This window comes from Gorilla gorilla, chromosome 13 (assembly GCF_029281585.2).
Source record: "Gorilla gorilla gorilla isolate KB3781 chromosome 13, NHGRI_mGorGor1-v2.1_pri, whole genome shotgun sequence".
NCBI lineage: Eukaryota > Metazoa > Chordata > Mammalia > Primates > Hominidae > Gorilla > Gorilla gorilla.
This window is the reverse complement of record NC_073237.2, coordinates 118,887,584-118,903,733: the sequence shown is the minus strand read 5'-3', so window position 1 is coordinate 118,903,733 and position 16,150 is coordinate 118,887,584. Positions and strand designations below refer to the sequence as shown.

At 41.2% G+C, this 16,150-nt stretch overlaps 2 protein-coding genes across 2 annotated transcripts in view; one reads left to right on the top strand and one right to left on the bottom strand.

Annotated features, from left to right (window-relative positions):
* LOC101135678 (olfactory receptor 1J2) overlaps positions 1-16,150 on the bottom strand; it is a 142,581-nt gene that overhangs the window by 73,217 nt on the left and 53,214 nt on the right. The window lies entirely within an intron of this gene.
* Positions 4,653-5,588, top strand: OR1N1 (olfactory receptor family 1 subfamily N member 1). Its single transcript, XM_004048559.5, has one exon. The coding sequence runs from the start codon at positions 4,653-4,655 to the stop codon at positions 5,586-5,588; it is 936 nt and encodes a 311-aa protein (XP_004048607.5).

The window sequence follows — 16,150 nt, the reverse complement described above, 5'->3', positions numbered from 1 at the left end:
TTGGCCTTCCCACCTCTATACAGTCTGATAACAAACCAGCCTTTATTAGTCAAATCAGCCAAGCAGTTTTTCAGTCTCTTAGTATTCAGTGAAACCTTTATATCCCTTACAGTCCTCAGTCTTCAGGAAAGGTAGAACAGACTAATGGTCTTTTAAAAACACACCTTACCAAGCTCAGCCACCAATTTAAAAAGGACTGGACAATACTTTTACCACTTTCCCTTCTCAGAATTCAGGCCTGTTCTTGGAATGCTACAAGGTACAGCCCATTTGAGCTCCCGTATAGATGCTCCTTTTTACTAGGCCCCAGTCTCATTCCAGACACCAGACCAACCTGGACTGTACCCCAAAAAACTTGCCATCCCTACTATCTTCTGTCTAGTCATACTCCTATTCACCGTTCTCAACTACTCATACACGCCCTGCTCTTGTTTACACTGCCAGTTTACACTGTTTCTCCAAGCCATCACAGCTGATATCTCCTGGTGCTATCCCCAAACCGCCACTCTTAACTCTTAAATAAACAATCTTTGCTAGCAAGGCTATGCTGAACCTCCTTCCAATAATTCTAAATGACAAATGTTTCTTCTAACAACCCCACAATATCACCCCTTACCACAAAATCTTCCTTCAGCTTAATCTCTCCCATTCTAGGTTCCCACGCCACCACTAATCCGGCTTGAAGCAGCCCTGAGAAACATCGCCCATTATCTCTCCATACCACCCCCAAAAAATTTTCACCATCCCAACACTTTACCACTATTTCATTTTATTTTTCTTATTAATATAAGAAGACATGAATGTCAGGCCTCTGAGCCTAAGCTAAGCCATCATATCCCCTGTGACCTGCACGTACACATCCAGATGGCCAGTTCCTGCCTTAACTGATGATATTCCACCACAGAAGAAGTGAAAATGACCTGTTCCTGCCTTCACTGATGACATTATCTTGTGAAATTCCTTCTCCTGGCTCATCCTGGCTCAAAAGCTCCCCTACTGAGCACCTTGTGACCCCCACTCCTGCCCGCCAGAGAACAACCCCCCTTTTTCCTTTACCTACCCAAATCCTATAAAACGGCCCCACCCCTATCTCCCTTCGCTGACTCTCTTTTCGGACTCAGCCCGCCTGCACCCAGGTGAAATAAACAGCCTTGTTGCTCACACAAAGCCTGTTTGGTGGTCTCTTCACACAGACGTGCATGAAAAATAGCATAGCATCCTAACACTACCACTTTTCATAGAGAAAGAAGTAAAACTTCCCAATTTTTAAATAAAGCCAGCACTGTACTAATTTGATCTAAGAAAAGCAGAGAGAAAATTGGCAATTATGAGAGTTAACACTAACAGGGCACTAGGGAACTCTGTCCCATGACTCCCTGTATCTGTAGATGCCCCAAGTGTAGTACGTTTAGCCTCCTCCTGGTAGTAGCCTGATGAGCCAGCAGCTCTCTGTTTCTGAGTTTATTGGTTCAGGATTCAAAATGTAAACATAAAAAACTTCAAAAGTCCCAGAGATCTTGGTTAGGTGGGATCACAGTGCAGTGTGTCCCAGGTCATCTCAAATACTCCTCTTTCTGATTTTTTCTGTTCCAGCTGATGAACGTAACTGCCACTGCTCCAGCCTCCCCTACTGATCTGGCCTTAACTTGGCTTTACAGTCCTTTATTCATCTCATGGATTTCTTATCTACAATCTTAGTCTCTCCATCCTTCCCCTAACCCCCTTAAATATATTTTTAATCTTGGTTTATCAACCTGACTTCTGCTTCCAGCTGTTTGCCATTTGTATTCATTATTCTTGATCCTGTACCCTCATTTCAGTTAATGTCATTGCAAAGATTGTCAGGAAGAATCTGAGCTCTTCCCCTCAAATTAAGGACCTCTGCTTTGCCTTCTTCTCTGTTACCAGAGTAGTGGTAAGCAGAGTCACTTGAGACAAACAGTCGCAGGTGGGCATGTCCTATGTTTGGAATACTCTGTCCATCATGTTCCAGCCAGCTCTTACCTGTTGGCTGACACAGTAGATGAAGAGGCAGTGGAGGTAAGTAAAGAGACCTCATCACCCTCGGATGACAGAGGGAAGGATTGCCCCAAGTTTCTGGAAGAACCCCATGATATCTCAAGGATCTACAGAGTTTTATGAGGCCATAGATAGGATGAAGGATGAGAAACCCTTTTAGGGAAAGAGAAAAACCAAAAATAGAGCAAGAGATGGTGCAAGGTGCTTGAGTAGAGACCAAAAAATACGACAGAAGGTAAAAAGCTAGGCTGCTTTGGACTCTTTTTTGAGGATTTGGGGAGTTTTCTGATGTTAAGCAGTTGGTGCCCTAGATCAAAGAACCTCCATAGAAATAGCCTGATTAAGGCAGTATATGCCAACACAAATGATCAAAAAGATGCTGCTCTTCCCTAAAATAACTTACTGTGCCTTTGAAAACCTCAATGAAAGGACTTGCTTGCTGAAGGCAGGGTCTGCATGCTAGGAAAACATGGCATTGTCTGCCACTGTGTAGCCCTTCTCTTGATGAGACAATCAACTGAATCATAAGAGGATCTCTTACCCTTCTGGACATGGCTATTAGAGTATGCCCTGTCAGAGGGTGCCTTATCAAGTGCTGAAGTAGGGGACAAAATAACTTGGATTGTAGCCTCAGATCCCTCAGAAAAGCTGTAAAACCCTGAGATGTTTTTCAGTCAGTGTAGGGTTCAGGGATAGATACATATGCAATAGTTCTCAGATGTTGCTATCCACTTCAGAATACAAACAGTGCCTTAGTAAAGCTATCAATTTGAAGAGAAATTTTTATTCAGGTATAGACTCTAAATATAAATCAGGACAAAGAAACACATTTAGATCTGTAAGATATTAATGACAAAGAATAATTCAAAAAATGAAAAGATAGCTGATTTTTAAAAAGAACACCTGTCTGAGAGCACTGATACCCTGGTTTTCATACCATATCTTCCTCCAAGACATAGTGTAAACTTTTTCAATCACTTTGGTCTTTTGAACTTTAGCTTATTTGTCTGAATCAAAGGGAGGAGTTGAACTAAGCAAAATTTTCTTAATCCTCACTGAGCATCAAAATACCTGAGAAGACTTCAGTTTTAGTTTTTAAATACAGGTACCTAAATTGTATCCTAGAAATTTAAATGTGACAGGTCTGAGGTAGGGATTATTATTTTTATCTTTATTTACTTATTTATTTTAGACGGAGTCTTGCTCTATTGCCCAGGCTGGAGTGCAATGGCACGATCTCGGCTCACTGCAACCTCCAACTCCCAGGCTCAAGTGATTCTCCGGCCTCAGCCTACCAAGTAGCTGGGATTACAGGCACATGCCACCACGCCCGGCTAATTTTTGTATTTTTAATAGAGACGGGGTTTTGTCATGTTGGTCAGGCTGGTCTTGAACTACTGACCTCAGGTAGATCCGCCTGCCTCGGTCTCCCAAAGTGCTGGGATTACAGGCATGAGCCACTGTGCCCAGCCGTGATCAGGATTTTAAATAAGCATCTCACTTGATTATGATAAACTGGTCTACAGACCAATGCTTGAGACCTCTGGGCCAGGTGATCTTTCAGGTTCTATCTAGTTCTTAAATTTCGTTGTTCTTCTGTAAAACACACATATAAAAGATAGTAAAGGCAAGTGAGACTAAATACGTTAAACTAAGAATACTGAGGGATTAAATATAAATGTGGTCATAGAAAGTTACTTTCTATCTATATTGACTGATGGTACAGTCTCTGGAAACCAATGCTGTGGGTTTGAATTCTGTCTCAAATATTTATGAGCTCTGGGTCCTTGTACAATTTACTTAAACATCCTTAGACTCAGTTTTCTTACATAAGGGTAAGAATAACAATCTCTGAATCCTAGTGTTGTTTAAGGATTAAAGGAAACAATCTTCATAAAGTACTTAGTAGAGTACCTGTCATATATGTGGCTAACATGTAATATGCGTTAGCTACAGGATGATGATGATGCCAATGACAAGAACTCAAATGCAGGGAGAAATGCAGGACTTCGTATTTTCTTTTTCAAAAGAAATAATGAAAAAATAAAGAGGCATGAGTCCTTCATATGCCCTTCACTCTAAAATGAATGAGGATGTGTCAAAATTAAGAATTTTGTGTGGGTTTTTTGGCTACCTCCCAAAAGAATGTAAAATTTAGCTGACCTCAGTCTACTCACATAGACAGCCTACTGCAAAAATGAAACTAACCTAATGCTAGATGACGAGTTAGTGGGTGCAGCGCACCAGAATGGCACATGTATACATATGTAACTAACCTGCACAATGTGCACATGTACCCTAAAACTTAAAGTATAATAAAAATAAAAAAAAAAAAAATGAAACTAACATGAGGCTATAGACCTAGTCTAAGGCATGGTCATGCCAAGGAAGAATATGCCCTGACCTTATTGGAAGGGGACTCTATGTGTAAAAGATTAAATAGTGGTAAAGAGAGGAGAAAGGGGGAAAATGAGACTCTGATGAAGAGAGAAAAGAAGCAGGATCAGAATGAAGATAAAGTCAGGATTAGGAATATAATGAACTTAAAGGGAGATTTGGGAGTCAGCCCACACAGTTGTAGATGATATCTAGCATTCTAACTGTCTTCCCTCAGCTCCAGATGCTGCAGAGTCATGGAAAACCAATCCAGCGTTTCTGAATTTTTCCTCCGAGGAATATCAGCGTCTCCAGAGCAACAGCAGTCCCTCTTCGGAATTTTCCTGTGTATGTATCTTGTCACCTTGACTGGGAACCTGCTCATCATCCTGGCCATTGGCTCTGACCTGCACTTCCACACCCCCATGTACTTTTTCTTGGCCAACCTGTCTTTTGTTGACATGGGTTTAACGTCCTCCACAGTTACCAAGATGCTGGTGAATATACAGACTCGGCATCACGCCATCTCCTATACGGGTTGCCTCACGCAAATGTATTTCTTTCTGATGTTTGGTGATCTAGACAGCTTCTTCCTGGCTGCCATGGCATATGACCGCTATGTGGCCATTTGCCGCCCCCTCTGCTACTCCACAGTCATGAGCCCCCAAGTCTGTGCCCTAATGCTTGCATTGTGCTGGGTCCTCACCAATATCGTTGCCCTGACTCACACGTTCCTCATGGCTCGGTTGTCCTTCTGTGTGACTGGGGAAATTGCTCACTTTTTCTGTGACATCACTCCTGTCCTGAAGCTGTCATGTTCTGACACCCACATCAACGAGATGATGGTTTTTGTCTTGGGAGGCACCGTACTCATCGTCCCCTTTTTATGCATTGTCACCTCCTACATCCACATTGTGCCAGCTATCCTGAGGGTCCAAACCCGTGGTGGGGTGGGCAAGGCCTTTTCCACCTGCAGTTCCCACCTCTGCATTGTTTGTGTGTTCTATGGGACCCTCTTCAGTGCCTACCTGTGTCCTCCCTCCATTGCCTCTGAAGAGAAGGACATTGCAGCAGCTGCAATGTACACCATAGTGACTCCCATGTTGAACCCCTTTATCTATAGCCTAAGGAACAAGGACATGAAGGGGGCCCTAAAGAGGCTCTTCAGTCATAGGAGTATTGTTTCCTCTTAGATGTGGTGACAGCAACATTTAATGAAAAGACATAGGCTTGGAGTCAGACAAACGGGCTTCATTTTGGGGTCTACCACACACTAGCCATAAGATTGTCGTCCGGTTACTTAGCCTCTCTGAGCCTTGGTTTTCTCATTTATAAAATGGAGATAACAGTTTCTATCTAATAACGTAACTTGGAGGATTAACTGAAATAAACTATGAAATGCATCCAGTATAGTAGTGAATAATAGTAGGTGTTCAATAAGGGACAGCTATTATTATTACTATTATTATTCTTCATTCCTCCCCCAACTCAGAAGTCAAAAAATCTTTTCTCTGAGATATATTTGTTCAATAAATATTTACTATCTATGGTGTGTTGGAAGTTATTGTAAGTGCTAGGGTTATGACACTGAGCAAGACAAAGTCCCTGCTTTCATGACACTTTCATTCTAGGTTATTAATTTGTCGATCATTAAAATTTTGGGGGCACTTGTTTTGTTTGTGGCATTAAGTGGGGAGTAAGACAAAAGAAATAAAGATAGAGGCTGCATTCCACGTGCTGCAGAATAGCTAAAGAGATCCCCATCAAAAGGTTCAAATTCAATGTTTAGGTTTCCATGCGGGTTGCCCACCCCATGGTTGGCTAATGTTTCACTAGGAAGGGGGTTAAAGCTCCTTGTGCTCCCTCTGCCCCATGCTGGTCAGAAACGTGCAATGCCACCATCCTTTTAGTGACTATTAGATGAGAGGAACATGGAAATCCTCTCTCCTTATTTGACTGCAGGTTTGCGTCCACAAGGGGCACCAGCAGCTTAAATTAGTTGCAGAGATGGAAAAAATGATGTTTGAAGGTAAATGGCATTCTATCTGTCTCCAAGAATCTTAGAAATATTAAAAATATTATTTTAAATATAAGGGCTATATAGTTTTGATTTCTTACATCTGGTATCACCAGGTGTCCACTGGCTACATAAACTCCTTCCTCATTTAAGTTTCTTTCTCAGACCCAACCTATTCTAAAATGTTTTATGATTGCTGCACTTTTTCAATGAATACTTATGGAGCATCTTTCATGGAATCAAACTGTTCCAGGCTTCAGCTGTTAGTAAGTACAAATGTGAATCATTTAGATGCCACATCTTAGTAAGCGAGGATTCCATTTATTTCATGACCTGGAACTGGAAGTCTGTTCTTCTCTCTAGAACTCCTTTCCAGATGTTCCCTCAGAGAGTCCTTGAATGGGATGAGCAGGGCATCATCATGTAACCAGAGCTGGAGATGGTTGCAAACTTGGAGTTCTCCTGCCCTCATCTCCTTAGTCTACAACTCTCCTTCCATTCTGTTGACATCTATCGCTCCACTGACCAAAGACCACTGACAGTCTCCTCCAAGCCATTGACCTCTAGCTTTCTTCTATCATTTGAACTGGCAATGGACTATCCTCCACTTCTCATGATCAGCTCTTTCAGAAGAGGGTCTCCTAGGAGAGCTCTAAGGCCCCTGATGACACAGCTAGTGGACATGAGGAAGGCTGAGGTGTGAGATCACCAGATACAGCCTCACACTATATCTGAAACCTATGTCCACCCTGATACCCTAAATCTGCTGCTCAGATTCACCCAATCAACTTTACCTTCTTTACTCGTGGTGGTTTCTCTATGTCGCCTTCTGGTTTCATTCACCATTCTGATCCTCAGGGACCCTCAATCCACTCACTGATAGTGCGGTAAATTTATGAATCCTGTTTGGGTATGGTTTAGGTTCTTTCTCACAGGCCCCAAGCAAACTAGAAGATGTGACTGGGTGTCCACTTCAGTTTACTTAATATAATTCTGTGGCCGTTAGGAGTTAGGTCAGCACTCAGCATACAAAGATTCATCAATAGACACTGTTGCCTATCACTGTTCAATAGTCTAACATTCCTCGATTCCAGCCAGCCAAGAGTTACCAATGTATTCAAAGTTCCAAACTTATTCCTCCTTTGATATACAGTCATACATTACTTAACTATGTGGATATGTTCTGAGAAATGTTTCACTGGGCAATTTTGTCGTTGTGCAAACATCATAAAGTACACTTACACAAACCTAGATGGGATGGCCTACTATACAGCTAAGCTATATGGTAAAACTAATGCTCCTAGGCTACAAACCTGTACAGCTTGTTAATGTACTAAATGCTGTAGGCAACTGTAACACTATGGTAAGTATATCTGTGATAGGATTTATTCAGTTCCATTATGAGCTTGAAACCACTGTGGCATATGGAGTCTGTTGTTGACCAAAACATCATTATGAGGCACATGACTATCTTATTACACCCATCCCCAAAACCTAAGCTCAAATTTCTATTCCTTTAAGGTCTTCTATGTCAAAGAGAATTAATGTGATGTTAGCATTAAAATAATTCCCACTGACATACAGGTTACTTATAAATCTTTGCACCTTGGTAGGGTAATGAGCAGGGCGTGCTTTGAATCAGAGGTGGGGTAATGGAGAGAGGTAGCATGATAGAAAGCTTCCCGGTGCCCCTTGCCTATTTAGGGGTTTTGCTTTCTTCTTGCTCAGAACCCATTTTTAAGAAGCAAATGGTCTTCAATTTGTTTTCTCACTTCCTTAAGACTGTTAAACCTAATCAAAATTATTTAAGGTGCCTAGTCTTCCATTTTGTTCTTAAATATCAGTCCACAGAACCATAAATCAAGAGCAATCCCTCATTCTATCACCTACTTCCCATCAATTACCAATACCGTCTAGTCTACCTTCAAGAGTATTCTCTTATCTATACGCCATTGTCTTCATCCAGGCACACATTATCTGTTACCTGAATGTACAATGACCTTCTAATTAAGCATCTTGATTCAAGGTACTCCGATCCATTGCCAAACCATCTCACACGTTGGTTACCCGAGTAATCTTTAGAAAACACAAACATAACCTTCCCTGAGACTAATCCCAATTCCACCCCACCCCTAGCCAATGGTGCCTGTCACTTGCAAGGCAATGTCTAAACCTCTTAACAGGACAATCTACTCCCCTCACAATATAGTCTTTGTCTCCCTGTCTAGACTCACCTCTTGATGCTTCCTTGACTCATACACACCTATGTATAGCAACATCATTTTTCTTACATTTCCCTGAACATACCATGCAAATTCAGTGCCCTGGCCCACTCTGTCCACTCTACCTAGACTCATTTGTTCCATTATGTATCAATCCTGAGCATCCTTCAACCCCCAACTGAAGAATTACTTCCCCTGTAAAGCTTTTGCTGATATCCAGGCAGCATTAACTATGCACCCTCGTGTTACTACCATGTAAGTATTTCATCGTCTCTAAGCCTCAATTTTCCCAGCTGTAAAATATAGATAGTAACAGTGTATATATGTAGAATTATTATGAGGATTAAATGAGATAATACAGGTACAGCTTTTAATACAATGCCTGACACAGAGTAGCCATGCAAAATAAGCACAACTATTCGTGGTGTTATTACATTAAGGCACTTCTTGTACTCTTGCATATTTCTTAGTTTACCTGTTGCTACACTATCAGAATATGAGCTTCTTTTGCCTGGAGGCTTTCTCTTTATCCAGATCTGTTTGACCAAGAATAGGCACACTGCGTGGCACAGACAGGTAACTTGCTGAATGGCTACTGAGGAGCACAATCTATAAAATAAAGAATGTTTTACTATTTTTAGTATTAATTCCAACATTTGTCCTTAATTACAAACAAATTAAATTGTATGTATACATGAGTTACACACACACACACACACACACACACATGCACACAGTTCTTGGATTCAAATAATATAACCATCATAACATTCATGGGTTTATTTTTTCATTCAAAAGCTAAGTGAACTTAATTCTTTAGCAAATTCCCCTTCCACTTTCCATCTGTGACAAAATAGAATAATTTTTGTTTAGTCTTAAAATTTCCATGTCAGAATTGTGTGTTACATATGTGCTAAAACCAAGTGCTGGAGTTCCTGGTTCTAGGATGTTTTGATTCCCCCCTCTGAGGAAGATTGTTCTATTGTCACATTGTGAAAGAATTAGTGTTAACTTTTGAGAAGGAAGTACACTGGTCACTTGAAACGTCCATAATTGCCAATTTTCAGAACTATTTGTTAACTTGTGAAAAAAATCACACATTCATGGATTTCAAAAATGCAGCAAGCTTTGTTCTAAACTCAATGAGGTGCTTCACTGGAAAAGGTCATGAATCCTAGCCCTGGCATGGCTAGACGGAAATGCACTCATATAAAGTGCACACTTCCAATGTGATTGATGTTCAGTTCTATTTGCATATTCAAATCAATACGGTGCAACCCAGTGTGCTTTGGGCTGTCCAAAACCAAGACAAACTGATCTGGGAGATGAGGTGGACTGGTAAGACAGATAGTGATGAAACACTTCCCAACAGACAAGTGAGCTTGCCATTTCTTGAGGAAAAGTCATTCAGAGAAGTGTCACCAGCCTGTGGCTAAAAACATAAATGACAATATTGGTCTCTCTGGAGGATGGGCCTGACAAGACTAGGCAGATCTTCAGGGATCTGAACAACAGAACTGGGGTGCCGGCAGGGAAACTGAGTCAGGCACTTAGTTCTACAGATCACATCACTATAGCAGAGATGAGAGTGTACAGCAGGTCATGATTGTGCTGAGGCTATCAAGGCATGCTTTATCTAGACCAACAATAAACCAACAATAAAGATTCTATCCCTGTTCAGGTTTTGGCTCTGGAAAAGGTCGGGGCTAAGCCTGTAAACAAAGTGACCCTGTGCTTGCAATAAGGAGTGGGGGTGGCACTCTTTCTTGTTCTACAAAGGAATCTGGGATGCCAAAAGGCAGCTACATGAGCCCCCAATGAAGGATCACTCTTTGAGTCAATATCAAACAAGTGAAGAGTAAGGTCTTTTTCTGATCTGTCTTTCCTTACCTACCCACACATGAACTCACTTGTCCATTGCCCTTTAGTTATTTGGTTCTAGCTCAAGCCAGAACAGATATGTTGCTGTGTCCTAGGGCAGGTTATTGCTTTTGAATTGGGAATATAACCAACATGACAAGCTGCCCATGGTCACCATAATTCAGGAGTGTCTGCACAAGTTCTACTTCAAAACTCATCTCTGATGGAGAAGGTAGAGAAAATTCACATTCATTATTCTTGGTCAGCTGTAGTGTTAAGCCCAATTTATTACTGCATTTACTTCAAATAAAATATGTTAGGTGTTGCAGAACTTTTTTCACCTATACAGAGGAAGAAATTGAGGTTCAAAGGAATTGGGTGAATTGTCTGAGGCCACGCAGCCACCACCCTGGTATATAGAGATTACAAATGAGATCTAGCTTTCCAAATATTCTTCTCTTGCAGCTACACGTTGCTGATTCTCAGAAGCATTTGTAGTTCTGTTTATCTTTAAGTAGAGGAATGAAAAAAGAGACCTATATGCCCTTCACTGGATGGCGAAGACCATAGAAGATAGAAGAAAATGATAAAAGATGACTTGGGCATATAATACAAACTAGGGGCCATTAAGCTGAGTAGAAATGCTTTTCAATAAGAAAGACAACGAAGACACTGAATGGGAAAGGGATCAAATTTAGTGACGGCAACAGAAGGCTCCTGACTGTGAAGACTTTTTTGTTCTTCTCATTCATTACCTGGAGTGAGTCTGCGGCGTGATTGAAACTCACATGTGTAGTCAGAAAGCTTCATAAACATTGGTCTGAAAGTGAACTGTTGAATGAAAGTTGTAGTCTAGAAGAGGAACCTCAAGTTCTGAAGTGGAACAGCTGAACTTATGACAGTGAATAGCTTTTTGGATCTGTAAAGGGTACTATATAGTTTCTTCTCCTTACCCACCACCAATAGCAACAACAATAAAAAATGTGAGAAGAGAACTGAATGGGAAGAAAGAAAGGGAAATGCCTTTACAAGTACCCAATCCTTCAACTTTTCTATGGCAAGGGAATCCTGTTAGTCAACATATTTAAACAATTCCTAAGAACAAATAAATTTCCAGGAAATAAAATGAAGGATTTAAGTTCTGTTAACTATGTAATTTCTGAATCTAATAGGCAAGATAAATAACCAATTATGTAAACTCAGAATTCACAATTTGCACTAAAGAGGAAAAGGGAGAATAACTGTAACAGAATGCAATTCAAGTCATCAGAGAGTTACTGAGCATTTATCCCTTGCTGGGATCAGAAGTAAGGATCTATGATCTGGAAATAGGTCAATACATATGTCTGTTATAAAGAAGAGTAAACGTCATTGAGATAAGACTGTTGCCCTGTTAAAGAGTCTCTCCAGGGCTCCCTTTATGTCCCTGTTCCTTAGGCTATAAATGAAGGGATTCATCAATGGGGTGATCACCGTGTACATCACAGAGGCAATTACGTCCTTGTCACTGGAGGCACTGGATGAGGGGAGAAAATACAGTCCAATAATTGTGCCATAATACAGAGACACCACAGAGAGGTGAGAGCCACAGGTGGACAAAGCTTTGAAGATGCCCTTAGTAGATGGAGCCTTCAGGATGGTGACCCCAATGTGGCCGTAAGAGATCAAGATGCATATTAGTGGTAGAGTAATGACTGCCTGTCCCACTGTGAAAATGACCAGCTCACTGAGGGAGATGTCTGAGCATGAGAGCTTGAGTAGGGCAACAAGATCACAGAAGAAATGGGGGATGGTGTTGTCAGCACAAAAGGACAGCTGGGCCAGGAGGAGAGTGTGAGACAGGGCATTGGTACAGGAGAGGATCCAGGACACAGCGACTAGTAAGTTACACAATCCCCCTCTTTCATGATAGTGGTGTAGCGGAGGGGGTGACAGATGGCCACATACCGATCGTATGCCATTGAAGTGAGAAGGAAATTGTCTAGATCAGTGAAAAATATGAAAAAATACATCTGAGTTACACACCCTGCATAAAGAATGGATTGATCCTGAGTTTGCATGCTGAATAACATCTTTGGGACAGTGACAGATGAAAGGGAGATGTCAGTGAGAGCCAAGTGGCTGAGGAAGAAGAACATGGGGGTGTGAAGGTGAGAGTCCAGCCGGATGAGCAGGATGATGAGCAGGTTCCCCAGCACCGTGATCAGGTACATGCCCAGGAACAGGGTGAAGAACACAGCCTGCTGCTCTGGCCAGATGGGGAGGCCCAGGAGGAGGAACTCAGACATGCTGCTCTGATTCTCCCTCTTCATGCTGACAGGCTTCTCTCTGCTGGGAATAGAGGGATGTTGAAAAAGGCAGAAACAAACAAATGTTGATTTACAGCAGCAGATAAGAATAAGATCCTTGCTACTGATGAATATGCCAATGTCTGTCTACATTGCTATGTCCCTACAAAAAATCATTTCAAGTAGATGGTTTTATCACTCAAAATGGGATAATTCGCCAAGAGAGTAGAGGGTTTGAAATAGAAGAGAAGACCAGCCATGTCTAGTCAGTAAAGAGAAAGCCTCACACCGTCTTAGCAGATGGATCATAAGATAACGTCTTTCCAATTTCCATTGTTTATGTACTTTTAAAAATAATCATCAGGCTAGTCATGAGCCTTCATGTTGTAACATATTGAACTTTTTAAAATTTGACTTCAAAATCTATTAGTAAGCAACATATAGGGATGAAGTTTCCATAACACATATCCAAAAGAAATTGGATCAAAGATAAACAGCCAAAGTTTTCATTATGTATAAAGTTGATGAGAAAAAAAAACTTGACTATTGATTACAATATCACTGCCATAAAAAAAGTAAATCTTACACAAAATATTTAAAGGTGAGAGCTTCAGGAGGTAATTAGGTCATGAGGGTAGAACCCCATGAATGGGATTATTGCCCGTATAAGAAGAAACACAAGAGTGTCTCTGGCATTGCCATGTGAGGACTCAGCAGGAAGGCAGCCATCTGCTAACCAGAAAGTGGACCTGCACCAGAAACCAAATCTGCTGGTACCTTGATCTGGGGCTTCCCAGGCTCCAGAACTGTAACAAATAAATGTCTGCTGTTTAAAGTCACCCAGCTATAGCAGCCCAACCGACTAAGACACTCAGTAAACTAAATAATACAGTAAACACCATACCTAGTGGAGACATTTTAAAGCATTTCCATTAAAATCAGGAATGAGAAAAATATGCCAGCTTCCTCCACAGCCACTATCTACCCATTAAAATATTCTAAAGCCATGGCATATGTGTGCCACATTTTCTTTATCCAGTCTATCATTGATGGACATTTGAGTTGATTCCATGTCTTTGCTATTGGGAATAGCGCTGCAATGAACATACATAAAAAGGAATGAGACCATGTCCTATGCAGGGACATGGATGGAGCTGGAAGCCATTATCCTCAGCAAACTAATGCAGGAACAGAAAACCAAACACCACATGTTCTCACTTATAAGTGGGAGCTGAACAACGAGAACACAGGGAGGAGAACAATACACACTGAGACCTGTCTAGGGAGCTTGAAGGGGTGAGAGCATCAGGAAAAAGAGCTAACGAATGCCAGGCTTAATACCTAGGTGATGGAGTTGATAGGTGCAGCAAACCACCATGGCACACGTTTACCTGTGTAACGAACCTGCACATCCTGCACATGTACCCTGCAACATAAAAAAAAAAACACCTCAAAAAGATATTCTAAACCTAAGTTACCAAATCCTGCAAGGCCAGTAGGAATGAGTTTATAATGCCACTGTGTCTTAATTGAAAAGTTCCCTTTAAGTCAAAAAGCAATGCCAAATGCCTAATATATATACCGACATATACTAAGTAAATAGAAAATGTGAGGATTTCATTATAACAGTTCTTAATTGGGAGAAAAATTCAGAAGAGCTTTATACAGGTTAAGGATAGGCTTAAAATTCTTTGCTTCTTTAAGCTGGTGAGTTGAGCATACTCCTATTTCATATGGGAATACCATCCTTCCTTTGAAACTTACCAAAAGGCAGCCAACATAACAGAGTTCTGAATGGACCCATAGAGAAGAGGGGCAAGAATGCCTGGCCCAGGTTCCCCGTCTGCACCTGCTCACTCCAGCATTCTAAGGCTCCCTGGGGCTGTGACCTTAAGGATAGAGCCTACTGTCTGAGGGTAGTATGTTGCACTGACAAAAGCATTGCAATTAGCCCTAGATTCAAGTCCTGGCAACATCACTTCATATCTTCATATTTGTGAGTTCTGGGGAAGTGATCCAGTTGGCCTGAGCTTCAGTTTTCTCATCTCTAATCTGGAGACGAGACTATGAGCCTAAGTCATGAGAATATTGTGAATATTAATAAGAAAACATTTGTGAAGAATGACTGCATACAATCTGAACCAATTTATATTAGTTTCTCACCTGCCATTTCCTGAGTCTCCTTTATTTCTCCCTCCTGATTGCCCACTCCTTTCAACAGGCAGATACTGGCAGAGTTCAGGCGCCACAAGGCCACTTCATCATGAGATCGTGACCTGATGCAGGCAAAGGCCAGAAACCGCAATAATGAAGTTGGGCAGAAAGGCAGCATCCAACCACACCCTAGAGAATGATGGCTCAGGTATCTCACTATTCTGGACTTCTCCCTCTCCTTCTCCATTCTCTTCTGGTTTCTCTCATGCTATATCAATTAGATGACTCCTTCCTGAACTTGTAAATCTATTTAATCCATGGGATTTAGGATTTTGATAAAGTCCCCTGAATCCAATTCAGCCATGCCTATTTCTATCTGCATAAATTCTATGTAAAGACCATGTATGGACTCCACTCCACCACATTCAGCCTCTTGATCACTAAAACCTCAACTACTGCTTGCTGATAACTGATATTTCCTTTACAGTGAGGTTATGTATTATAGTAGAAGACAAAGCACAGGTTTTGAAGTCAGACAGAAGGGATTCAAATCAAAGTTGTATGTCTTTGGGCAAGGTAGTGCACATCTTAGGAGCCTCAGCTTTTCCTCTCTAGAATTGTGAACATAATCCCTGAATTATAGTAAAAATTAAATAAGGTAAGGTCTATAAAAACACCTCATCCATAGAAGGTGTCGTATATGAGAAGACATTGTTTCCATTAAAATAAAGTGCAAAGACCTCTAGGGAACAAACTCAGTGTCTTATATTCAGTGCAAACCAGGCAAAAATTACTGGGGTAGTAGATGCTGCCTGGGCTCAAAGTTTGCTGCCTCTGATGAAGGTTTAAGAATACACTACAGATTACAGGCAGGAAATTATCAAGCAGATTGTAATAAGAAGATGCAGTATGGATGCTACACAAAAGAAGAAAGGACCCAAAGCTCTCTAGCTAAACATGTCCTTCAAATACACTTTCAGAAAGTAGCTGTGCTGTCTAAAGGGAAGGAAATGATCAGGGACTTTGGAAAGAAATATTACAGAGGGCTCTCTAACACTGTATGCAGTAAATAAGCCCACATTCTAATATCTAGAACATGAATGATGAGATGAGACCCCTAGCTTGGATTTTGAGGATATGCCCACCAATTTATGTAGCCAGCTGGCCCTATCCCTCATCACCCACAACGTGGGGTTAAAGACATGACAGTCATT